The sequence below is a fragment of the Synchiropus splendidus genome, chromosome 7 (assembly GCF_027744825.2).
Source record: "Synchiropus splendidus isolate RoL2022-P1 chromosome 7, RoL_Sspl_1.0, whole genome shotgun sequence".
Lineage (NCBI taxonomy): Eukaryota > Metazoa > Chordata > Actinopteri > Syngnathiformes > Callionymidae > Synchiropus > Synchiropus splendidus.
Window position 1 is genome coordinate 6439751 of NC_071340.1, and position 27220 is coordinate 6466970.

The following is a 27220-nucleotide window of genomic DNA, read 5'->3' on the forward strand; positions in this document are numbered from 1 at the left end:
GATTAACATTGTATTTATTGTAGTTTGATATGTATATTTCCACAATCTTTTTGTTTAGTTTTGTTTTCTGAACTGTCTGTTTAAATTCTTAATTTAAAAAGTGAGTTGTGAGACTGCGATTTTAAAAAAATTTTATGTAAAAAAAAAAAAAAAAAAAGACTCACTTGGTATACTTAATTGTTGGGAAATTGTTGTTTGAAGATGCAACTGTATAGTCAAGCATTGCAAGATAAGAGATAAATAAATCAAAATAAATAAATGACACTAAACAGAGAATAACATAAAATAAAATAACAAAACAACATAAGATGTCATTTAGAGGTAGCACATTAAAAAAAACTACGAAAATGACAGCTTCAATCTTAATATAAATACTATAAATAATATAATTAATTAGAATGAAAACCAATCATATAAAAACATCCAATAAAGGAGGGTATGAAGAAGGTCGATGTGATCACAGAGGATGCATAAGCTAGTTTTAACTGGACTGGACCTTGCTGTGACAACTCCAAATGGGCAATGCAAAGAGCAAATTTACCACATCACAAAGGCAGTATTACAAGATAATGATTCAAAGTGGGGGGATTTGGACGTAAACTAAACGTTTTTTTATCTCTGTAAGATGGAAACCTTTGCGGGTCATGAGAGAGTATTTACATTCACTAAAGCTGATCCACAGTAAATCATGCCAATGTTAGTTCTTCGGTGATTGATTTGACAAAAGCAAAACCATCTGGTCCTTTCCCTTTAAGGAGAGTCTTGTCAGAAATTGTGGCACAGTATTGTGTCTAACCTCTGCAGGATTGCAACCATAAGTGAATAACTCACGCTCACCACAAGCCCACCGCTCATTGATCATCCTCTGACCAGCTTCTACTTAACTTACAAGGTCATTTCCGTCACCACATTGACCATCATCCTGTAAGACCAACAAAGAGGCGAGATGCCCAGTCAGACACAGTTTCAGGATGATACATTTGCAGGTCTGTTGTTTTTGGTAGATATAAATATGGATCATGACAAATAAAATCTGGACTGCTTGATTTCAAACATTTCATATTTAATTTCTATTCACACATTACTGAATTAGTATTAAACTATCAAATTACTGTTAAAGTATGATGCTCACAGTACTTCGGTTTCAAAATCAGCCTTCACAATACAACATGTTTCTCCCATTTTGTTCAGACTATGGGTGATGAAGGCATCAAAAGGGCAAGGCGCGTTCAATGGAACCCACAAAGGTTCATGGAATCACTGACACAACACACTGTAGAAAGGCCTCCACAGGTGCCGACGGACTTAATTGGACGATCGCTTTCCTGCAGTTATTTTCCTATCAGATGTGAGCATGTGTTTTTGACAGTCAATTCACTCTTGCTCAGTCAAGGAGCTTTTTTAAAGACTTGGATTTCAACTGCGTCAGCAACTGCAAATCCATCTTCCATTTGGTGTCCTAAGTCAAAACCTTTGCCACTAACTGAACACCAAACACATTAGGAAAGTGACATGATGTGTTTGTAGGTGAATTGTATGTTGACCACAACAAGAATGGTGACAAACATAAGAACAGTGGGAGGGAGAGAACATCAGGACATGTGAGATTCCATTACTGAAGGAAAAAAAAAAAACGATAGGGCCCCTTTAAGGTCGAGTGGGTTGTGTTAGAAAAGTTGTGTGTTTGGCCTGAGAATTGCTGTCAATCAAATGCAGATGGTTTTTCTGGTGGTAAAGAATCAACTCCTGAAGGTTGGAGAACTTCTGCAAGGCAAGAACAAGCAGAAGAGCTGAGTGAGCTTGATCAGTCAATCTCCCGGACCAAAGCGCACCTCTTCAATCTTCTTGCCCTCTTTTCCCAAAACGTAGCTCTGTGTCTCCTCCAATAAGCGGATGGGAATGTTGAAGACTTTCTGCTGGAGGAGCACGACGAGCGTGAACGGTTGTTGGCCACATTGATTCGAACTCTTGCGGATGAGGAAAGCCCCGTCCTGAGAGAAAAACGTGACATTTACCGTGAAGTGTCAAGTTAGTTGTGGATTATTAAAACACAAATCCATATTTTTGTTCATATTTTTATAATGGCCCAAGTTTAAGTTTTTATTCCAACTTCATTCCAACTTCGTCCCCACAACAGATCCTCTAAGTCACGGACGGTTCAGTATATTGGAGTCTTGTTCATAAGTGAAATAATTCTTTTTCCATGAACAAGAAATCTGATTTCGTGGATGAACAGGTTGACAAAGTACACTTTACAATACAATACGGTGAAAACAGACAGACAGTCACCATGTCACATGTGAGTAACGGTTATGAACACAATGATTGTCGAGGGTTATTCACCATGTTGACTCCCAGGAGATGCTCCTCAGCCTGTTTTCTGCTGCAGTTTCCAGCAAACCATTCTTTCACCTGCGACTCATCCAAGAGATTATTTATTCATCAGCGAGAGAAGAGCTTTTAAAAGCTTGCTACATTTGTGACAGCAGTTTGTTTGTTGCAGGCAGAATGTTATACTCGCTCCTGTCATTCTTTACCTCAAACTTGGACTTAGAGAGCAGTGAAAGACCGATAAATCATAAAGAATCAACACTCAAATTCTGAAAGTCACAAGCAAGGCAAGTTTTCTTAAACCGTTCTCTGTCATCCAGTTTTGAGTTGCAGTACATCAGTATTCTTTCTGTCTGTACTTTTACCACTTTTCCCACTTTTGAAAAAGATCAGCGTTTAACAAGCCATGCTTCTCACTCACTTTCCAAGTGTTAAAAGATGAGATGAAGGGTTCTTGTGAAGCAACTCCTGCTGACTTCAGGACTGCATTGATCTAGTAACATTCTGATGTTTCGCCCAATCCAACAGGCGAAATATGACTTAAGACACAAAGAAATTATCCCTCACATAACTAATCACTTTTCCTTGAACCCCGAGTTAGTCATGTTGGATGCTGAAAAAGTGTGTGACAGGATTTTGTATTTCTCATCATGAAAAGATTTGGTTTTGGTAAAAAAAATGTATTTAATGTATTTAATAATTATTTTAATTGTCGGTCTGTTAGGAGGAAAGGTAGTTCACTTTCCCGCTGTTACGTCCGGGATTTGTGTTATACTCCTTGAATGATCATTGATGGGGGAGGTTTCTCTGCATCCAGATGACTCTTTGTTATATACCAGATCCTTTCAACTCAATACCATTTGCAAAGGCACTTCTAGAGGAATATGGCAATGTATCTAATTTCAAATGAAATGTATAAAAATGGGAGAAATAGCCTCTAACTGTTTTATCAAGGGGTTACGGCTGCAAAACACATTTGGCAATTATTAAAATATTAGGGTGTAACGGTGGTCTATACACTCTGACTGGACTGTTTCGCTACAGGGCCCTCAGACCATGCAATATGTCCCCACACAGTCCACTAAGCGAAAGCACACGACAGACGTCAATTTGGGTGACGCAGAACCATCTCCTGAATGCTCAGCTCCCACTTCAGATCTCACTAGGTTAGTTTACCTACTATGAACAACTGTGCAACAGAACCTCTCTCCCCGCTGGACATATTTTTAGGTATCTCCAAATCAGACAATCTAGTAAAACAAACACATTCTGTTTTGCTAAGCTGGTCAATAGAACGGTTTAGGAATCTGCATTAGAAAAGATCCAGGCTGCTTCAATTTGTGTGGAACGTGGCCTAGTCCTCTTTTATGTCCTTGATCTCTCAGAATCAGAAATTTCATGGCGTGTTCATCATCTTGACTCTAAACAGACCACTACCACGATGGCAATGATCACCTTGCTCACTGCTCTAAAGTTCATTTCACAGAAAAACAACGTACCAAGTTACAAATGGTGGTTAAAGAAGTCTGAAGGTTTCTTTAGACAAATTGAACAAGCTGTGTCTTACCATCCAGGACTATACTGCAACTAGACAGCAATCACCCCCTCATGATGTCTGACTTTTAAAGCAGTCATAATGTTGTAGCCACAAAACTATTGCTCCGCATTTCATTTGTTTGTTTTGTCTGCTGTTTGGCTGATTCTGATGCTTATTATTTATTTATTTTTACATTTATTTATTTATTTGTGTTGTTAGTAATAGTACATTTCTTTGTGGTTGACTGTTTATAACAACATTCGATGATCAATAATAGTACCTCATTGTCAGGAAGCTTGATCTGCACTGAGCTGTCACTTGAGGCTAGAACAACAAAACACGTTATGCTTTGTTTGAATCTTTCACTTTGGCTACACCTGCCGGCAACCTCAAGGTAAACGAATGCTTACCCTCACCTTTACTGTCGTCTTTGTTACGCTTCACAGAGCTGAAATGGGGAAAAGAAAGATATCAGTTCATAATTAACAAGTTTCCATTGGCTAATGCCTTCTCTCTCACCCCAGAGGTTTCAAGTTTTGTGGCAGCGGTGGCTTGAAACTGGGGGCGGGGGGTAAGACCAAAGGAAAAGTGTTTCGTCCGACATCAAAGTTAGCTGAAATGAGAACCGAAGAAGAATGTTAGCTTCATTTCTTTGGTTCAGTTTGTAGATTAAGTTCACAGAAAGTTTACCTGGTTTAGCGACATTAAAGGACGGTAAGGAGGAATTCTGCCATATGAAAGCAAATGTGCATTAATGTGCCACGTCTTGATGTATGGTATGTCACATTTAAGCTTAAAAACTGCAATATGACTGTGAGCAAATAAGAATTGAGATTCTGAAAGGTAACTTCATTGTTTCTACTTGGGCTAACAAGGGTCAGCAGTCATCTCATGCAAGTTAACGAAACAGTGAATGAATTTACCGACTGCGCTCTAGGAACCGGAGGCTTCAACCTGCCGACAGAGAGGTCAACACATAGTGATGTGTAGAGCTCATTTGTAACTTGCTTCAGGATTAACGTGCTATGGAATGACTCACCGGGGTGCAGAGGATTGTGAATAATCTGGCGGCATCACCTTCACTCCTTGACAAACTGGAGAGGGATCTGATGGATGGATGGAGCAAAACTCATCAGCATCTTTTTAGAGTTCAAGTGGCAATAATGGGATTTTCTTACCCACTGGTTCCAAATACAGCTCATCTTCCTGTGACACAGAATTATAAAACTTTATACCAGTCAAACAATTTGCCAGACAATATCCAGTCAGAGCAAGTGTTTCCACGTCTGTCACTCCCCTTCCCACTCCAAGTCAGCCTCCCTTCTTCTCACTCGTCTCCACAAGTCCTTACTATGAGTCATCCCTAACTTTGTCCCGCAACTCCTTCATGTCAGATGTCCCTCTGACTGATCTGGTCCTTCCTACTCACTGCCAATAACTACCTCAGTAGTCTAATTTATTTCAGTGACCTTACCGCTTGTTTATCTGGATCCATGTAAACATCTGGAATTGAAAAGGGAAGATGTCACTATTGAACTTCTTAAGTAGTGCACACAATATATTGTCCATCATTCCGGCCCAGGACCAACCTAAAATACCATCCGCTCTAACAAACCTAACTAGTAAGCCACCACTGCAGCATATGAAAACCTTTCAGTACCTTCGTCTGCAATGGAGTTGGGAGGAGAAGCAGGAGAAGAAACAGCTGGAGATGAAGTCACTCTCACCCCCCTGGGTTTGTCACTTCTGCTAATGGCAGGAGCTGAAATGTGTCCATGAAATTGATTGAGACATGGGTTGAAGTACTACTACAAAGATGATGTTGAGTATATATATATGATGACACACCAGTTATGGAGATTTCATCCATCTCTGATTGCTTTTTACTTTTCTGAGCGAAAAAGAAATGTATGCATAGATGTTATATTCTTTATAACTAATAACATTAGACAAAAACAGATGAAGTTACCAAAGGTTTAATCGGCCACGGAGGTGGGGCTGGAGCCAAAAGGTCATCTGTTGAGATGGCAATAATAACAATTATTGATGAAACATTTTCCTAGATTAAAAAAAATGTTATTCTAAAAGAGTTTTGCATCATACCACACTTAAATTTACTACTACTAATTAATACTTTTTTTCTAATTTGTTTTTACAGTCAATGTTTGAACTGAATTCAATAAAACGTTTTTAGTTTACTATATTATTATATAATGTATTAATATATGTAATATATTAGTCATGGTGGGGGAGTGTGGGTACCCGATTCATCGTGGGGAGCTATGTTTTCTGGGGCATTGAGCTCCTGGTAGGGTCTCCCATTACGAACGATTCCCAGGTGACTGGCCAGAGAAAAGGCAGTCCACTATGACCAAGACGTTGCCCAATGCGAGCCAGGCTTTACCCATGGGGCCCAGCTGGGCTCAGCCCGAAAGTATGATGTACAAGAGTTCCACCCTCCCACCCGCAGAGGCACTAATAGGGGACGGGTGCAAAGAGGACTGCGTGCCAGTCAGGGGTGGGTGCCTCGACGGCCTAGTCCCCGCACACAGCTTCTGACTGTGGGGACATGAAATGTTACCTCACTGGTGGGGAAGAAGCATGAGCTAGCGCGGGAGGTTGAGAGGTATTGGCTGGATATAGTCGGGCTCACCACCAGGCACAGCTTGGGCTCTGAAACCCAGCTCGTCGAATGAGGCTGGACACTCCATTATTTGGCAATGCTGGTGGGGAGAGGCCATGGGCAGGGGTGGGCTTGCTCCTATACACCCAGCTCAGTGCCCATAGTGTACGTTGGAGTTCACACCAGTAAACGAGGGTGTCCCATACATTACATAATTTCCCTTGGGATTAATAAAGTTTTCTGATTCTGATTCTGATTCTGATTCCATCCTTACGCCTTTGGGTTGTACCTGTACCAGACCTTCTTGGAGTCCCTAGGAGGGGTACTGGACAGTGCCTATACAAGGGACCCCTTTCTTCTACTGTGGGACTTCAACGCTCACATGGGCAGCGACAGTAGCACCTCGAGGGGGATGATTGGCCAATCTGTAGCCGAGTAGTGTTCAGTTGTTGAACTTCTGTGCTAGTCAAAGTTTGTCCATCACAAACACCATGTTCAAGTATAAGGGCCCTATTGTCGTGTTGTCTGGCCTTCGACTGAGTGTCTTGGATACTCAGGTAAAGAGAGGGGCTGAGCTGTCTTCCGATCATCACCTGGTGGTGAGTTGAATTTGCTGGCAGGGAAGGAAACCGGTCCAACCAGGGTCTGTTGGGAACGCCTGGCAAAACCCTCTGTCAGCACTGCCATCTTCTCCCACCTCCAGGAGAGCTTCTCCCCCAGGGAGATTGGAGACATGCAGTCCAAATGGACCATGTTCTCCTTGTCCACTGTTGATGTGGCTGCTCGTAGCTGTGGCAGCAAGGTCTTGGGTGCCTGTCGTGGCGGAAATCCCAGAACTAGGTGATGGCAGCCGGAAGTAAGAGATGCCGTCAAGTTGAAAAAAAGAGTCTGATCTGGCCATGTTGGACAATGGGACACCCAATACAGCTGACAGGTACTGGCAGGCCAAGTGTGGTGAGAGCTACTGACCTCGACTGGTGATGTTGTCAGACGGTGGAAAGGGGTACTTTGAGTATCTCCTCAATTCTGACACCATGTTTTCCAAAGGTCTGACCTGTCCATCTCCCTTACTGAAGTCACAGAGGTGGTTTGTAAGCTCCACAGTGGCAAGGCTCTGGGGGTGAACGAGATACGTCCTGAGTACCTCAAGTCTCTGGATATTGTAGGGCTGTCTAATTTGACACAGCTCTGCAACATTGCGTGGTGGACGGGGACAGTATCTTTGGATTGGCAGAGCAGGGTGGTGGACCCTCTGTTCAAGAATGGGGACAGGAGGGTGTGTTTCAACTATAGCAGGATCACATTTCAGGAGATTCAGGAGGAGTAGTGTCCTGGTCGTCCGGGTCTTGGCTCATTGGGCCAACTACACCCTCCACCGGATCCTCGAGGGTTCATGGGAGTTCGCGCAACCAGTGTACATGTGTTTTGTGGTTTTGGAGAAGGTGTTCGACCGTGTCCCTTGTCCTGTCCTGTGGAGAGTGCTGTGGGAGTATGGGGACTGGGGCCCTCTGCTATAACTTCCCTTGGAGAGTGCAGAATTCCATCCCTGATGTTATTTTGTTGACTTCATCGAGCCACGACCTTCAGCGCGCACTGAGACGCTTTGCAGCGGAGTGTGAAGCAGATGAAAATCAGCACCTCCAAATCCGAGGCCATGGTTGTTGACTAAAAAGGTGCTTTGCCCTCTTCAGGATGGGGTCTTGTTCATGAGGGAAGCGTGAGGGACTTTCGTAGTGAAGAAGTAGCTGACACCTCCACGTCAAGAGGAGTCAGCTCAGGCATCTGCCTCGGGTCACCTCCCTAGAGAGGTGTTCTAGGCATGCCACACTGGGAAGAGAACCCCGGGGGAGACACAGGACAGAATGGAGGCGGTGTGTGGGATCAAGGAAGTCTAGGCATCCATGCTCATGCTGCTGCCACCCAGTCCCAGATAAGCGGGAGAAAAACAGAATAATAGACATATAATATAATATATTATAAATAAATAAAAATACGATAATAATGATATAATGATGTATTATAATTATCGTATTTTTTATTTATTTATTATTTTCTATCTTTATACTGTCAATATATTCCATTATTTTCGATTCCCCCAAGTGAATGAAAAACACACCTTCAAACTATAGAAACACAACCAGCTGAATCACATAATCAAGATGTTTATTGACGAGTTAGAGAGAAGCTAATAAGACGCCACAAAACGATATGCATTACGAGGGTGGCCTCTGATGGACAGACTGTGTAACGCAACTCGAACACGAACTTTCTCTCATTGGCTCGGCACTTAACATCAGCAAACTAAGAAGAAGACTGGTTACGTTGGTCTTCAACCGTCTTCCTCCCGACTTAGGTCTATCCTTTTCAAAATGTTCAGGTTAATAAAATGTAAAACATCACCTAAGGCTATTGGGATAAGTCAAAGCATGTCTATATGTTGAACTTAACATATAGGTATTACATTTGACATGGGTTACATGGGTTGAATACTCGATATTAATCCAAACAACAGTCCGTGGTGGGTAGATGATGCCTTTGTCTGACTTTAGCAGTGGATGTTGTGTGTTTTTACCCATATAAATATTCTCCTTCACGTGCCTCGGTGGAATGGGTGGAGGCTCGCAGGGAGGCGGTTCGTACGTGTCTCCATCATCGTTGTCCTGACATCACAGACATCAGCAAAACTTATGTCTTCTCAGCGAGGACTTCAGCGCTGCAGATGAACCTCTAACTGTCCTTCCCATATATCAGTGCTCACCGTGGGTTGGTTTTTCCCTCTAGCGCTTGCATGGCTGAACTCACCAAGTTCCTTCTACTACATCAAGTTACATTGAAGCCAAGATTTATTTTTTTGTTTGTTCTTTGTTTTCACCTTTTCTTAAAAAATGGATTTAGTAGCTGAGCTTTATTAAGTCCAATATTCAGAATAATATAAACTTAAAAATAAACAGATGTGTTATTATCATCTAACACACTTTCTATCACAAGTTCTTCCATAGTTTTACCTAGAGAGTCCATTCAAGGCGTCACATGTATCCACACTCCAATTCTGCAAGCCTGTCTTAAATTCTCTAATTCTCTGTCTAAAAATTCTCCAATTTTCAATAATGATGGGCTCATGAAAACTGTCACATTTCCAGAATTTGTCTGAGCCTTACAAAAGTAGAGGCAAACCTACCACCCTGATCCACTCACTGCCATTACAAATGATGGAGCTGGTTTACAGAAAACAAGTGGAAAATCTGTCATTTTCATCCTGCTGCAAAAACCATTTACTGTGGATAAATGAAATGGTTAGACATGGAGGGAAGCCTCAAGATTTGGAAATGTCCTCTGCTATTTGCTACTCATGAAGTTTAAATGCCAGTGACTCAAAAGAGGAGAATGTGTGGAGGAGAACGGCTGTATTACTATGACAACTGGCCTTGTATACAGGTGCCTGACCAGTAAATACAAACAGACACAAACCTGTCAAGTTGCATTTACACCATAAATTCTTCTGAAATAAAATTGTCTAGCTGTCTAGTTCATTCATGCAAAACAATGGAATTTTTCATTTTGATTGAGCTTGTAGAGCATGTAGCTGTGACCAGAAAGATTTGTGTCCATTAATACAGAGCCAACTTTACTCAATGAGAAGGAATTCAATAAGATAAAAGAATGACAGAGAAAAGGTCCAGAAATACCTCAACTTATGCCTCTAGTCTCACTGGAAGACGACTTCTCAGGAGAGGCCCCACTGACATAAACATGCTTGAAAATTTCAAATCTGTACTCACAAACTCATCAGCAGGCCAGCCACGCCCGCAGTTGACGTCTGTAACAGACACACAGGTTAACGGAAACACTCTTCAACAGGTCAAACTTTAAGGTGGACGATTTACCAGTTCTCCTTGGCAAGGTATGAGGTGCACTGTATCAGAGGCAAAACAATACAAAGCATGTTGCACACAGGTCTTTGTCATTCATTCAAACAAAGAATCAAGTCTTGGCTCACCGGTTCTTAAGTTTTCCGAAGAAGCTCTGAAAAACAGAAAGACTCTGTCACAGTCGTACTCTACGGTACCATCCAGGCTGAGTTGTCTTTAAAGTCACCGTCAATGCAACATTTAACAAACGGTGTTAAATCATCCCCATGGCCTGACTCTCCGGGGTTTAGAGCTTCCATCTGTCCTGCCTGACACTCAGCCTCTCCATTACCCTACGCTTGGAACTGGCACAAGGTGGAATGTGGTCATTGGAGTCCCACAACTAGGACTATATTATGTCATTATATCATGCAAGACCCAGTTAGACACGAGTTGCTATAGAAGAGGGGTCACCGAACTGTTACAGAAAGGCCCGCAGTTGGTGCGGGTTTTTGTTCCAACCAATTGAGCACACACAGGTTAACCAATCGGGTGTCAACTGAAACTTAGCAGCTACTGACAGTCACTGATAACAGATTGCCTGGTTGCGACAGAAGAACTCCAATAGGTACCAACCCCCGAATCAGTGGTATGGTTGATATTGAAGGAGGGGTATAGGAGTATTCATGTGTAGAAGTATGGAGGCAAAATTGGATAGGCCTGGTGGTTTGGACACCTGAGACAGTGTTGGACCAACTATGATAATGACCAGCCATCATCGTTGTTGCTTGAGAGATGAGGAAGAGTATCACCAGTGGATCAGATAAACATCTGCATAGGTTATATAAATCACCATGGACACCATCATCCTGCAGATTTCAGCGTTTTTTTAAATAGTGACATCACAGTGACTAAGTCATTGAAAAAACACCGGAGCTTATAGGGTTAAGGTACAGCAGAACCCTGGAAACCCAGGTTGAAACCAAACAGAAAAAAAAGTCACATTCCCTCAGTCGATAAAAACAGAGCAGACAGCACCTGCAGTTTCGCCAGTTCATTGTGTGATTACTGTTCATGTTGGTTTTGAGTCTCAGTGTGGCACTAGAGTAAATTTCATGTTAACCATGACACGTTTTGGTTTGTCAAACCATTACCATGAAATTCCTCAACATGTCTTGTTTTGGTTATTTAGAAGCAACGGTGAGCTGAGGTAAGAGTGAGATAGCTTTTTACTGCAGAGAAGTTGGTGAGGAAAAGAGATTGGCAAACACTAGAGTTAAACAAGTGAAGAATCAGGAAGTGCAGCAGCAGTATCAGGCTATCCACAAAGCCTGGTTTCACCGAGTAAGGGAAGTGAAGCAGTAACAGTAGTCAACACGCACAAACACATGCACTCACTGAATTCTTCCCATGAAACCATTGGACAGAAAAAAAGTTACTGAATATTTAAGTTAAACATTAATTTAAAATAGTTGTAAATAAGTCAAAAAGTATTCAAACATTTTTTTATTAGTTTTTCTGTATTAAAATGTATGTATTTACATAAGGTAAGTATAAATAGTTAACATCATTATTTTTTAAATAAACATGTAACAAATACAGTATTTTAAGTTTGAATTCAAAATGAAACAAAGAAAACAATATCATGAAAACCTCCTGCGATATATTTAATAATTAAATGAGTTTCCAGAAACTCCAACTATTCATTAGCAGGAGTTAAGTTAAGATCATTTCATTTCACACATTTTGGAAGAAAGGATGTTACATTACCATCGTTGGGTCCAGAGTTGAGAGAACAGACAACTGTGGAGGTTCGTTCTTTTAAAACGGCACTGATCTGCTTTACATGAACTACACAGGGAAGGTCACACCTACAGCAGGTTGAGCTCCAGTGAGTGAGTGGAACAGTAACACGTTTGTTATCAAAAGAGGAAGCTCAATGTTGACCTGCATGTGTCAGACATGTGATCAATAGCATTAGAGATTACACTGAGCTGTAAAACAAAACTAAACAAAAACTGTAAACACCAGCGGAGATCACTGAATTAGAGTGGAGGGGAATCAGGCAACGGCATTCTGAATGTCTGTTCCAGAACTCATCAACGAGGCACTGTAACAACATAACCATGTCCTAACTAGTTGTGAATGCCGACAGCGCATCACCAGTGTCGGCAGCACTGCCCTGGCTCCCTGACCAACGTGTTCCTCTGTCTACTTTAGGATTGACTTCAAGATTGAATTAACAAACACATTATGTACCTCAACCTTTAAAACACTTGCATTTACATGATATCGTCCTGCTTTCATGCTTATTTCTGCTTTCACTGAGACGTTATCAGAGCCGACCCTTCTGACCCTGATCGTGGACTGTTTGTTCCTCTTCCCTCTGGCAGGAGGCTGCGGTCGATCCAGACCAGAACCTCCCGTCACAGGAACAGCTTCTTCCCCTCGGCCGTCAGACTGTTCAATTTGTGATCAGCCTTTGTTATTTTATTTTATTTTATTTTTTGACAGCACTTTATTCCAAAGCACTTTCCTAGTTGATGGGATCCCCGCTGACCATGGCAATAAATTTGACTCTGACTCCGATTTTGATTTATTCATGTGAATGTGCATGATACTATTCTTTGCATGTGTTATGTATTGTCTGTAAAACACTAAGAGAACAGCGTTCTCAGCAGTGCTGCGTATAAGTCAAGTTGTACTATTATTTTTTTAAATCAATACTCCAAAGTTAATACTGCAGCGCTGGTTCAGTGTTCCTTATTGTGCAAAGGTTTGTGGTAATGAACCTGTCATTAACACTGCCCCCACCAGAGAGACCTATTTGTTCTGCACTCTTCCTCATTTTGGACCTCTTTATTTCTCATTTGACCTGATGGGCCACTCATTATAAGAACTTAACAACTGATCACACACCAGCATACGCACTTTATTCCGAATGGTACTTTATTGAAGAAGTGAAATGGGGTTACAAGGAACAATAAATAAACTACACAACACACTAATGTCTATGAAACACATAAATATTAACTTAGAACTGAGTCTGTGGTATCTGTGTTTTCATCCTGGTAAAAAAAAAAAACTATATACAGTATGTACATGTTACTGTGTTATCAGGGATCAACCCAACACAAGTACTGCCACACAAACTCAGAAGAGAGGTACAATCACTGAATCGCTGTTGCTGTTGTGTTTTTAATGGAAGAATCTGTACCAGCAGATTTGGTTGGATCAAAGGCTCATGATAAGATGTACACAATTATTTGTCGTGCGCCGCAGGCGAAGCTAGAACAGAAGACCTTTGTGCAGCTCACAACATCATCACTGGGCACTCACTTGTTCACTTCAGGACAAATCGGATTCATATGGACATTTTTATTTGTAGTTTCAGGTTGAATATGAAGGAGGACAGGGCACTGCTGGTCCTGCAGTCTTACTGACCTTCAGCCTGAGTCAGCATCTTTGTCTGTATAGAGGACATCCAAATGTCCAGCCCAAGCTAACCTTAGGCTTGCATTAAAACATGAATCGTCAGCTCTGTGTTTGTTTAGTCGACTGACTAGGGATTCAAATTATCATTATTATCATGTCAACATTTTGCTGCCTTTTCTGAAAAAAAACATGTTGAAGAAAGGAGAGCATAATCTGCTGTTCTCAGAGTGTTTGTGTCTCTGCATGGACCAAAAAGTCGACCGGTAGTGAAGACTACATCATGTTCAACATGTGATGCAGGACAGACACAATCCGTCCATGGCAAATGGACAAATGTGAATTCAGCACAAATAGCAAGGAGATAGTCTTGCTGGTCGTAAACTTGGCCTCATCCGTGTCAGACCCCGGAAGTTTCACTTCTCTGGACAGTGTTTGGTCTTTAAACAGGACTGGAGTTGATTTTGTCGTTGATCCAGTCGATGTAGCGAGTCACTCGGGCGTAGACGCCAGGTTTGTCTCTCTGCCCGCATCCGTCCCCCCAGCTGATAACACCCATCAAGGTCATCCTGTTGTTGTTTTTGCACACGAGCGGACCACCGGAGTCGCCCTGTGAGGACGGAAATGTTAATATACGTTAATCTATAGGACAGTTAATTACACACACGTGGTGTCGTTGTTATGGACGTGGTCTTGCAGTGCAGCTGTGTTTGCAGGTCATGCCATTCTCCTTGATTTGTAACGATGTTAGCCACATAAAAAGGGGACTGGGCTGGATGAGGTTCTTGATGGTCTTGGTTTGTTTCTGTCTTTTGTTCTCTTTGTGGTTCAACCAACTACCATAGCAAATTTAATATGTGCAGAAGTAGATATGTCAGAATACTTCACCTTGCAAGCATCATCCAGCCCTCGGGTGTCACCGGCACACAGCATGTTGGAGGTGACTGTCCGTCCTGACAGAACCTCAGGGACGCAACGATCTCTGGGCCACAGGCGCACGTAGCCTCTCTTCACACGCTCAGAGAACTCTGCAGAGACTGGGGTCGGACACAGTGCGTTGAACACCGGTGAACATCTGGTCTTAGACATTCCCACATTACCACCAGCAAAAACTGTAAGTAAGGCAAGGTAATGGCAAATGGAAACTATACAAGTAATATCCAACATATGACCTGCTTGACTTGGCCAGCAGATGCTTTTTTTTTAATTCAATGTTGTTTATTCAATGTATTCACATCGCAGCTTGGCAACGCGTACAACAGCTACGGCAGCACAGTATCCCAGCATCTCACTCTCACACAGCGATCTAACACTACAGTAGCACCTATAAGCCTCGCATCAGCTATTTTGAATGGCATTCGACTTACGTCCAATCTGACTTATGACTGGTTGGTTGGAACCGATCCCGGTCATAAGTCGGATGTTACTTTGTACATAGGAATGAGTGTCGAGTGGCTGTTTGTTCATGCCAAAGAACTAACGAGCTGTCCATTTTGACTCCAACCTGACGGCCATACTGAACTTGATGAGCAGCTCACTGAGGTTTAAAAATGTACTCTTACACCGCTGTTTATCATCTAATACTTGCTTTTGAGTAAATGCACAATATTATATTATTATTATTTACATTGTATTTAATAAATTGTGTAAATATAAAACATATTCTGTCATATTTAAGAATAAATCATCAAAACATTATATGAAAAAAGTTAAATATAATCAATAATATAACGCATCTTAATAGATTTTGGAATGAAATAGACATCTTTTTGCAAACATATAAGACTGATATAAAATCCAATTATGCAAACGTATTTGGGTTATCAAATCTAAACAAACAACTTTGCTGTACATATGCACTGTACTGTATATTGCTGAACCCAACAATATACAGTGGTTTATGGTGCGATGCTTACACTCTGAGTCTTTCCCATAGCCAGAGATTTCACACTCAGTCCAATCAGGCAGCTCCAAGTTGCGTTCAGGCAAACACGCCGGGAGAACCTCAGGAGAATTAATGGCACATATACCGATGTCCGTCTTTAGCTTCAGCAGAGCTGCATGGTGAGAGACAAAGGCAGGGGTTAAACGCTTGTGCAGTTCTCAACTTCTTTGGAGGCAAAAAACTGGATGGCAGACAAACTAAAGCGGACGGGGAAATGGCTCGTGCACTCTTCTGGCTCACTGAGTAGGTCATTTTCGAAGGTTGTATTCACTTTTCTAGGTCAAGTGAGGCACTGTGGTTGCAGTTAAATGATGAAAAAGCAAAATGTCAAATTTACAGATGATAGTGTTCATCTGGATGAGGGTCAGCTCTGCTTCAGGGGCCTACAGAAGACACATGTAAGGTAGGAATCCTTTGCTGTCTTGTTTTGAGACCAAGTGATGGGATATAATCAAATATGACAAGTTATGAGACCTTCTAGAGGACTATTATTGAGGTTTTACCATGGCAACCTTTGTCCTGTGTCTGCCACCATCTCAGCCACTGCATCACGCTACTCTAATGCACATGTACCTAAACAGCTACGCACCAATATCATTGTCGTATGTTTCGTTGTCAAACTTTTCGTGGATCCAGTACTTCTCCACTTTGAAAATCTGCTCGCTACTGGAATTCTGTTTCCGAAACGTTCTGCCCAGAACCACCTCCAACTTCTCTGCTTTGTTGCTGTGAAAACATAGTAGAAAAATGAGTTCATGCAATTGACATGGCTATATTAGCGTGTAGATATTCTCCGTACACGTCCTCAAAGCAGTGAGCAGCAGACAACACCCAGCAAGAGTCGATGAGGACGCCACCACAGCGATGGAAGTGGTTTCGCAGTCGTGCTTGGTATACGTTGATTGCAGCCTGCCACGGCTGCTCTGTGATGTCACTAACTCTGCCGCCAAACATACGGAAAGATGGTCGACTGACTGAGTTGTCCAAACGCTGGCCGCATGCGGCTGCAGAGAGACGAAGATCACCGTCACATTTTCACATCAAACTTTTATGCTCGAGGAACTATTGACTGATTCAGGAGCCGACCTTGATTGTTGTTGTTAGTTGTTGGAGCACGAGGACCAATGGTGGTAATCAGTGGACGTCTCGCTGCAGATAACAGACATGGGTGAGATCGCTGGATTAATCAGAAACATATTGAATGCTCGATGGATGGGCTTGTTTTAACTAGCTAACTGAATTGTACAAGGTTACCTAGTTCTGACTCCTGTGGGATACAGCAACATTTATAATGTAACATATGTACTGTAGTTTCCAAACTATTGAGGGCACACTAAATTCAAGAAGGAAGAAGAAGGTAAATGGCTTATAAGGTGCAGGTACAGCGGTGCAGTCTACTCCGTAGAAAGGTCAGAGATTTCTACGTACCAGCTAAAAAAATGTCATGACATCTGAACTTGTTTTAAAATGGGGACCAGCATTGAGACTAACGATGAAAACACACTCAGTGATGGTCTGAATGTGGATCATGTTGTTAGCTCAGACCAATGAAAGCAAAGGCATTTTACTGATTGGTTTCGGTGTTTGGGGAGCACCGCGCTGAAAAGGACAGAGGAGTGGCAGAAAGGGCCAGGACTACACACCGGCGAAAGCTGCACATTCAGCGCTTCAATGTCAATAAAACTGCTGGGACTTTCTTGGTCTGATAAGCAGGCAAAGATCAGCAAGAAACTGTCACTCACAGCACTTGGTTATATCGCACAGTTCCCAGGTCAGCTGCATATTTCTGTAAATGTGACACCAAGGAGCCACGTCCCCATCAGGATTCCTGTCAGACAGAAAAAAAAGTTTGAATGTAGAACTCAGAAAGTGAGGTCATTATAAACCAGTCTGAGAATCGACAAGATTCCAGGATAAGATGCGGAAATATTCATGATAGAATCAACAAGACAATAACACCGAACAATGACTAGAAAGAAACAAAAGGTCATGTAGGGAGAGAAGAGCCGAGCCAACAAGCTAAGACTATCATTCCTCCCTTCATCCATCATCATAAAAAAAACATCATCAAGAAACCGGAGGCCGAAATTTCGTTGCCATAATATAGTGATATGTTTTTGTACAATGACAATAAAGAAAGTCTAAGTCTAAGTCTAAAAGTCTGTCTACAACAAGGAGGACACCACACCAGACGAGTTGTTTTCTAGCGTGTATTTCTTCTCCATACCGACAGAAGTTGTGACTGCCCAGTCCCAGATCCAGTGCGTCAGATCTCCATGCGTTGTTGAGTTTGCGCCTCAAAGACGGAAAGTCCCACGGCAAACAGCTTGTTCCACTTTTGGTGACAGCAGTAGTTCCTCTGTACGTCTGACCAGAGCCCTGTATACATTCGTTGTACTGATCTGAGATAGAAAAGAGACATGGTTTTGACAACAATAAGATTCAAACTAATAAGTAGGAGTAGTCGAGTGGTACCTTCTGGACACTTGGGAAGCGAACAATACTCCCATGTGACCTGAGTTCCTTTGTAGATGTAACACCAGGGCATGTTGTCGTTGTCCGGATTCCTGAAGTAGCAGCATAATTTAATCCATACATTATTAAGCTATTCCTTATCCGCTGCCCTCATGGTTAGGGATGGTCATTCTAACTTGGAATAAGAATCATGTCACACCTGCAAAAGTTGTGATTCCCGAGTCCGAGACTGCTGGCATCCACTTTCCTGGCTGTGAACCTTTTTCCTCTTAAAGTTGTGGCGTTCCAGTTGATGCACTCAGCGCCAGATTGACTGATACTCCATGTGCCACGATAACCATTTCCCTGACCCGCCACACAGCTCTCCTTGGTGTCTGTTCAAAGGAAATAGTTCCAAGATATGACTGTTATTGTAACACAAGTAACGAGAAGTTTCGATATGGGCAGTATCCAAATCATAAACTGTCTTATTGCGTGGTACCGATCAGTGATAAAACATCAGTTATGATAGTTATAAATTGCATGTATTCTGCTAAATACATGCGGTCTAAACACTTATTTTACTAGAATCCCAATGGCAGGGGTTCCTGACATGGATCCAAATTGGGTGGGGCACAAATATTAGTAAAAACAGGACTCATTCTTGATTTATAATCTTCAATAAACCACACACATATGATATCTCTCAACAATTAATTGGTTCCTAAGAACAACTATAACGTAACTAATGACACGAAAATGAAATGTTTAATCCATAAACATAGCATGTCACCAGTAAAATCTTGAGCAGAAAACCTATGTACAATGAGTCTGAAGTGAATTGAATAAGACACTTCCTGAATAAGTGTGCTATGATAAACCAATCCTTTATGTTTCACAAAAGAGATATGCCATGAATTAAAAAACTTAAACTTAAACCTAGAATAAAAACATCATTGTTGAGGAGGTTGGCAGTGAAGATGGAGAATTAAAGGATTCGTTTCATTAAGAATAAGAAGAGGGAAAAGATTACAAAGGAAACGAATGACAGAAACAGCACTAGTTCAGAAGTTCACAATGCAATTAACATTACCATGCCTGATAGAGGAAAATGACATAATTTGAACAAAACTAAGCAAAACCAAAAAATGGACAGGGGTGAAGAGCAGAATAAAGGGGTAGAGAATAAGAACATAGTCATCTACTCACTTATCTCACACTGAGCGCCGCTGAAGCCTTGAGGACACTGACAAATGTAGTCAGAAGTGTAGAGCGCCTCTTTGCACATCCCTCCATTATAGCAATGGGATATGTAACAGTCTAGAGAGGAATAAGCCAAAAATCACAATTTAGACCATCATAAATAATATTCAGAACTGAGAATTTCTTATCTAAATATTGGGTGGAGTGGAAGAGATTAACGTAAATGCTGGTGAATGCTAATGATAACTACTTTTACAATTTATGTAGGTTAACAATGTTCTAACAGTACCATAAAACTTTTTCCTCACACTAAGATTTACATAAACACCATGAAGTATTCCAGTTCTCAGTAGCAAGTCTTAATTTCACTGTCTGTCAGTTTCGCCATGGCTCATTAATGTACATCACTTTTGAAAAGGGGGGGCTGAAATTCGTTATTGGGATCTTACTAACAACTTTAGTAAGATCCCAATAATTCACACGATTATTCATGGATTATTATACAGCATACGTGGTTTAAGGGACTGACTGATATCCACATGATCACTTCGGACACGTCTTTATCTGCATAAATTGGCTTTGGCCCTCTCCAAAACCAATTACCAGGTCACTCCTCAGCTCAATGAAATCTCAGTTTTTAGAGGCAAAATGGATAACATACATGCTAATAGTCAGGTGCCCTCTTACGGATGATCAGAGTATGTTTCCGTCGAAATGGGAGTACCATGGTGAAAGTCAGTTGGTGAACATAAAATGCTTTAGAGACACTCAGTCGTAGACAGGGTGTACTTAACGGAAAAAATGATTCCAAAATATATAAAAAATAGAAGTTAAGAGGTTGAATTGTTTAGAGTTTTGGTTTGTAGCTTAAAATCTTATGTCCAGAATAGCAGCCACGACTTCCACAGCAATGGCATGATGTCAGAGAGTTTGGTCGGAGGGAAATGTGGTTGCGATTTATGTGCGGGAGGAGCAACGGTGTGTCACAGAATTCATCAGAGGGGGTGAAAATACAGACAAGGTCTGGCAAAAGTATTTCAAACAAACCACGACTAAAACTTGCCCACAAAAGAGCAAAGGGTTGAGGGAATGTCATCAGCATGCCCTGAAATAACAGCGATCTGGACCAGGGAACGTGGAAGGAGGGCAAGAAAATAATCATCTGAGGTTGTTACGGCAACATGGAGGTGAACTTTAATTACATGGACAAATGGGTTGACGGGGGCAGACGAGGATTTGGGTTGGACGTCTAGCTAGATTAGGAGGGACTAGGAAAGCAGACATGTCTTCACACACTCACTGGTCACAGGGACAAAATGACAAAGCTCTCGTCCTCTCGTCGCACAACGGCAATACTCCACTCGCTGTCCCCTCCATCGCAGCCAAGTGTCGCCAAAACGGCGCACTGCTGAGGTCTCACTATCCACACACAGCTCTGAGAAAAACACACAACTCACCGTCAGTTAAGAACACAGAGTTATTGGGGCATGAATTAGTGGAGACATGACAAAGGTAGAACACAGAAATGACAAGACAGGAGTAACGCAATGATGATGATGATGTTATTGTGAAAGACAAACAGAAGATGGGGCTCACGAGACGTGTCAAGGGGAGGAGGTGATGACTTCTGGACATGAATAATCACAAGTGTCCGTCTTGATGGCTGCCGGTTAGGCTCACCTCTGTAAAAACGAGTCCCTCTCTTAGAGCGGAGTAGCCCCATCTGCAGAGGGAGGACGAGGACGTTAGAGTGGGAAAGAAAGTCACCACTGAAAAACAGAGCAGGTCTTTCGCTTTCACAGAAAACAAACATGCACTGACTTGTTGCAACATTCCATAAAACCAGTAATCCCATGTAAAAGTTTAATCGTGAATGATATTGACTGATGTGAAGGGGAGGAAATGTGCCACAGGGCGATTATTAAAACAAGCACTGAGTCACGCGAAATCATTTAAATCCTTGTGGACGTGGCAGTCAGACTTAATGAAAGTGAAACTTAACATTTTTTCTCTAAGATAAAATTCTCATTAATTAATTGTAATCTGCTTATGTTAGTAGGTGCTACTGGTTAGCTGTGTCTGGTATAAGACAGTTTACACACAGTGTAGTACTCACAGAGTTGACTAGGGTGCAGTAGAGAGCAGGCAGCAGCACAAACAGGCAGAAAACCTTGGTCATGGTTGCTCAGTGTCCTGTGGCTGTCACACAAAACAACACAGCAAATATTGAACAAACCATTTCTCAATATTTGTCACTTTATGACTGACAATACTAGGTAACTTTGAGTAATTTGTTTAAACCGCTACCTTTGGGCCAAGAACGCACACAGATTTAGATACTCAATTTACAATTTCATTGCGGCAATGTATTTCAAAGAAGTATCATAAACATTCATGGGTAATAAGCAATTCTCTAACTAATTCTCAAAAGCATGAAAATTGTTTGTATAAATGTCACTTCAAATATAGTCAAAGTTTTCTGCCATCAAGATGTAAAACTACCTGATGGAACTTCTCAGTGAATCTTATCATTCAAACCATTGTGTGTTCTCTGGACTCCATTATTACTCATCTGTAACATAAACTATATTTGGTCATCAGCCTAAAGATGACAATCACAGGAAAACCACAAACACAGTCTTATCCACTCTATTGTTTCCTTCAACAGCTTCCTTCCCTCTCTGTTTCCTCTGCTTAGAGTGCTGGGGAGGAAAGGGTGGGGCAGGTGGGAATATAGGGAAATGAGGGGTCCTTTCTGGTTGTCTGATGCATGCAGACAGGGTGTTATAAAACTTGGTACAGGAGCATGAATAAGACATTTTGATAATCTCTTTATTTGTTTTGACGAAAACAGCTGACACAATAGAAGTAGATATAAAAGCGATTTACACCGGAGGATAACTTGTAGGATTGACTTAAATTGGAATGTTTAAGCGTTGACAAGTCTGGTGAAATTGCTTTAATATTGAGTTGGCACTCTACTCCACCAATTCCACCACGGTCCACTGTCTGGATCTTGTTGAACCTTCTCTAATCTGTGTGGCAGTCTGAACGCGCTACCAACAACCAGTGTGTGGAGCCCGTTTGATCCTGGTCACTGCCTATCCATGGATCATATTGGGCTGTTTTGAACAGCAAAATTGGGTTTCTTTTTTCCCTACAGCAAGGGAAAATCCCCCATGATCTTTTCTTCATCCTCTGCAGATGTGCACCTTCTCCTCAACCTCTCCAGCAACCACATTCTCTTCACCCTTGCATCTCAATAAAACCTGGTTAACATTATCTCACTGAAAAAGACAGTAAGCAGAGTAGTAGAGTAAAGGATGAGGATACTTAAAATCAGGGTTTACGAGAAAGGATAAGTATATCAGAGCGGCAGCTCATTCGGTGTCACATTTAGGGAGGCTCTGGTGAAGAACCTGGAAGCATCATTAGGCACATCATTCTAAAAAACATCTAAAATAGTACTACAATAATAAATCCTGCATCATGCCAGTCAGGCGTCACCAGTATCAGTACAAAAGAAAAGCTTCTCTGTGCATACAACTTCTTGCTGTTCTCTCATCATCTCATCATCATTTCCCTGAACAAAGCCTGGCCGAAACTATCCAGACACCCAGTTCTGTCTCAATGTCCCCCTTGTTGTTATAGAAAACCCTGCTAGCTACTTAACATGTGGACCCCAACAGATCTTCCAGAAAATTGAAGGCATCAATGTACATTTAAGTTCATTGAAAAATCATCACAGTGTCCTACTCTCACACAATAGAGAAGTCAATTTACCAAACGCCTGGACACACGGGGAGGAAACAGAACAGGTCCAACAGGACATCACAAGAGTGTGGAGGAACGTGCTACAGTTGCATGGAGGTGGTTTCTTCATCCCTCTGACAACATTCTTTCTCTGAAAAGGCTAGGCAGCTGTTGAGGGGCAGAAGTGACTCAGAACTTTAACAGACAACTGAACCAGCAAGATCCAGAAAGGGCCACAAATAAGATACCTCCGTGAGGAAGCTTGAGGGCGAGGCCAAAGTCAAGTGTGAGTAGAACTGAGTCACCAAAGATATGAGACAAAGCAGATGTGGAGTCGAATGGCCTAAATACACGCATCCATGATCGCCTCAGAGATTCTTTTCCTGCAGACACAAGCTTGCACTTTCTCTCAGGAAAGTTTTCATGCCCCAGCCTATCGTCTGCTTCCCCACTGACTCACCTTCTGCGGTTGACGAAGCTAATTGAAAACAGAGAAGTGCTGAAAACAGAGAAGTGCTGAAAACAGAGAAGTGCTTCGACAATATATCTCAACGCTGGCATGCGCACACGCACACACGTACCGTCTATAGTTAAATTTATGTCCATTCTGATCCTTGAGTATGGGACAATGGCTGACACTCCCACACGCTGACACACTCACCAGCCTCGTCCAAAGGGTCCTTGTCTCAATAAACCCCTCAGTTGCTGTGCAGTTTTGCCCCCTGACTGCCCCTCACAACACACACACCAGCAACAACAGTCCTGCTTCTTTTTTGTTTCCTTTGTGCAGCTGTTCATCTCTCCCTCACTCCTCTCTCTCCAGCACTGACAGCTAAAAACACATTTCCTGATGAAACGCAGTGTGTGTGTGTGTGCGAGAGTGTACATATCAACAACAGCACACACATCATAAACACAGGGGTGGATTACGTCCCACCCTGATATCTCAAGAGGATGGGGCCCAGCATGCACACTTGATCTGAAGTTAACATGACGCACTCGCATAACAAAGTGTATTGATAGTTTGTAACAACAGAGGGAGTTCATGAACCCCCTCTTTCATTTTCAGAGATGAGCACATCCACAAGACATTTCTAATCATTTACCTTTGGGAATAGTCTTTGAGTAAAGACCTTCTTACTTCTAATCTGTGGTCACGTTGTAGTTGTGTAGTGTGTAGTGGTAGAAGTAGTCCAAGCAGAAATACATGTAGTACTGGTCTAAGCTATAGCAGTGGTAGTAGTTGTAGCAGTAAATGAACTTTTTGAGTTTGAGTAACTGCCACCCATACTTCATTCTTTCAATGATTTTGTGTTTTTATACAAGTTTTCTTACAATTGAGGCAAAAGCTATGGCGTGAGGTCAAGCATGGATGAACAGCCAAAGAAAATAGGGATCAGATCTGAACTCTTCCACATCCTTTTTGAAGTTTTTCCCCTACTATGAAAATGTCTGCTGTTTCATCCAAGCACGCTCGACCTTCACTGCAGCCTGGGGGTGTGCGGTTTTAATTCTGGGTCAAACATGAATGAATGGAAGGAATGAAACTGTGTATGAAGTGGGAGCACAAGTGTGACTCACATGTTGCTTCGTGGCAAAATCACGTTTAGCAGTGAGGCCGATGATAAAGAAAGTGTCATGATAAAGTTGACTTTGACCTACATTAAACCAAAAGTAAACCTATATTAAATTCTAGCAGTTGGATCAGCTGGTTTATACTGATAACCCGCCAACAACTTTAATTACATGGTTTAGTGGTGTCCTCCGACTTGTTTGTCTTGTATAAATGAAAAGACTGACCAAGAGAATAACCTAGGTCTACATTTTTTAAGTTGCTAAATGAGCTAAAAGCTTCATCTAACATTCAAAGACACAATGTGATGGTGAAAGTGGAATGAATAAAAAGACCAGTATGGCGTGTATGCAGGGGTGGATCAACTCGAAAAGTACTATAATATACTGCTGACTTGTTGCAAAAGCAAGACAAAAAAATGCATTTGGACAAATTTAGACATAACCATTTTAGCGCCACTCTCATACTATTATTTTTTTTCAGTCCCATGTGAGTCCAATATCAGGCAAATCTACTGAGCATCCATGAGTCTTTGAGGGAAGTTGACTTTCATTCCAGTAACAAAGCAGGAAGTCCTAAAGTTTGAGATAACATGAAGCGACCATACTTACACCTCCCTGTGAAATGCACTTCATCTCCGAGTGACTATTCCTGTCTCACATCTCTGCAAGATTAGACACTTCACTGAAGAGCTGTGCTGGTCAACAGCTTATTTCAGGAGTAAAGTGAACCTGTTGGACAAGATGCTGTCCCTTATCCGGGTATGCATTTCAAAAATGCACCCATTATGCATCACAACATGCCTTGTCAGGCATGAAGCGACTTATCAGGCATTATTCATTCATCACTCAGGGGATTTTTATTACAGCGGCTGTGACTTAGCCGAAAAAAAAGCAGAACAAGGAGTTGCATTGTAACCCCTGAACAATAAAAAGCTTTGTGGAAAAGACCATTATGGCCAAGAGCAAAGGGAAAAAAAGTTCTTTAAAAAAAAAAGGAGGCGCAGAAGGAGATGAAAGGAGACCATAGGAAGGATCCAACCAGTCAGCAGAATAAAGAATGAGTGGTTGTGAGTCATCCTGCTGTCTTGCATGCTGGATTTACGCTACACTGCTTTCAAGCAAACACTGGCTTACATGACAACATGAACCTGAAAATGTAACACTCCATAGAAACACAGAGACTTTATCCCAAACTAAGAAATATGCTTCCGGACTGAGGAAAATAAGTCACATAAGCCCCATCTTGGATATGCAAGTGGTCTTATATGGCGCCATGGAGACACATCCTGGATGGAAGAATTAACAGTCAAATACTGACTAGAAGGAACTCTAAATATAAAGACAAAATACAAAACAAAAACTTATCAGACACCGAGTTTTACTGAATGTATGTTCAGAATGTTTGTGTGCAATATCTGGTGTTTAGAAAGTTATTATCAATAAAAGCATGTCAATACAGTCTATACGCCTTCCCTTCTTCAAATTTAAACCTCTACATGCCATGGGTGACTCACTCGAGTGATCGAACTCACAAGTGACCACACTGCCAGGAATGTAGCTAACTAATTGCAACTTTCACTCCCAGATAATACAACAGCTCATGGTATCAAAGACGGACGCAAGCGAGGAGAATTCCCAAGCCACACTCTCACACTCATTATCATGAACACACACCACATAATGACACTGCCGATAACATCAGCACATATTCAGTACATTCTTGATATGCGTAAGAATCAGATCAATGTGTGTTTTGAGGTTTCAAATAATCAGTGATAAACATGCTGCGACACACTTAGTAATTCCAACCTCAAACGCAGTGCATGCTGGCATGAAGCTACACATGGTGCAGTGTTTAAATGTAAATCTTAAATACAAACTATTTTCTTATTTTTGTTATTTTCATCTCAAATACAAATTTTAACAGTTATATATGAAATTATATCGAATTAAAACTGATAAAAATTGAAGTTGTGGCACACTTATATGTATCAATTGAATGTAAAATATTAGATACTATATGCCCTAGTTAAATGAGATTAGGATGAAGGATTAAAACATTTTTAATTGTTTGTATTTAGAAAAAAATGCACTTGTTCCAAATATCACTACCAAACAGAATATTTTTAAAATATGTTATTAACTTCAATATGTTTCAATCAAACCTGGGTGTGAGGAGAACTTCAGCAGTTACCACCGATTCAGCTAATTTGCCATGGAAATGACTGGATATGTGCCAAAATTATTATGGCGATTCAACTACTAAATTGCTTTTGTCCGTGATCAAGGTGATGTGTCCATCACGTGTCCATCAGAGTAAATAATAATGATAATAATCAAAACTTAAAGTATCGTCATACCTGTGGGGTCACTCGGGGGAGTTGGAATTCCTCGAACGCAGGGATGTAGACCTCCAGAAGTTTGTCACTCGGACTCGGACTGAATCTTCCCTCTTCTCTCAGGCTTTTATCGCAACGCGAAGGGGAGGTCTGCTGTGACCTCAGCCGTGAAACATGGCT

At 41.6% G+C, this 27220-nt stretch overlaps 2 protein-coding genes across 5 annotated transcripts; both read right to left on the bottom strand.

The window, feature by feature from the left end:
* Nucleotides 1-63: 63 nt before the first annotated feature.
* Nucleotides 64-12134, bottom strand: si:dkeyp-117b11.1 (B-cell linker protein). 2 transcript variants are annotated; one of them, XM_053870853.1, is made up of 19 exons: nt 12110-12134; nt 10489-10514; nt 10376-10404; nt 10271-10308; nt 9064-9151; nt 5838-5884; nt 5717-5759; nt 5529-5630; nt 5343-5371; nt 5047-5074; nt 4908-4974; nt 4792-4822; nt 4559-4595; nt 4388-4481; nt 4285-4316; nt 4149-4192; nt 2344-2412; nt 1833-1991; nt 64-1764 (listed from the first exon to the last, which is right to left on the bottom strand). In XM_053870853.1, exons 1-19 carry the CDS (start codon nt 12110-12112, stop codon nt 1648-1650), a joined length of 1083 nt encoding a protein of 360 aa, XP_053726828.1. In that variant the 5' UTR covers nt 12113-12134; the 3' UTR covers nt 64-1647. The 2 variants fall into 2 exon arrangements, with proteins under 2 accessions (XP_053726828.1, XP_053726827.1); XM_053870852.1 differs by having other exon boundaries at nt 4279-4316.
* Nucleotides 12135-13517: 1383 nt separating this feature from the next.
* On the bottom strand, nt 13518-27178 carry plat (plasminogen activator, tissue). Of its 3 annotated transcripts, none has more exons than XM_053870369.1 (15): nt 27062-27178; nt 21490-21572; nt 21054-21096; nt 20674-20808; nt 19380-19490; nt 18391-18565; nt 18192-18283; nt 17944-18118; nt 17459-17544; nt 16803-16865; nt 16516-16720; nt 16306-16442; nt 15688-15828; nt 14660-14808; nt 13518-14381 (listed from the first exon to the last, which is right to left on the bottom strand). In XM_053870369.1, the coding sequence occupies exons 2-15, from the start codon at nt 21550-21552 to the stop codon at nt 14214-14216; spliced, it is 1743 nt and encodes a 580-aa protein (XP_053726344.1). In that variant the 5' UTR covers nt 21553-21572; nt 27062-27178; the 3' UTR covers nt 13518-14213. The 3 variants fall into 3 exon arrangements, with proteins under 3 accessions (XP_053726344.1, XP_053726342.1, XP_053726345.1); XM_053870367.1 differs by having other exon boundaries at nt 20970-21096; XM_053870370.1 differs by lacking the exon at nt 20674-20808.
* Nucleotides 27179-27220: the final 42 nt, after the last annotated feature.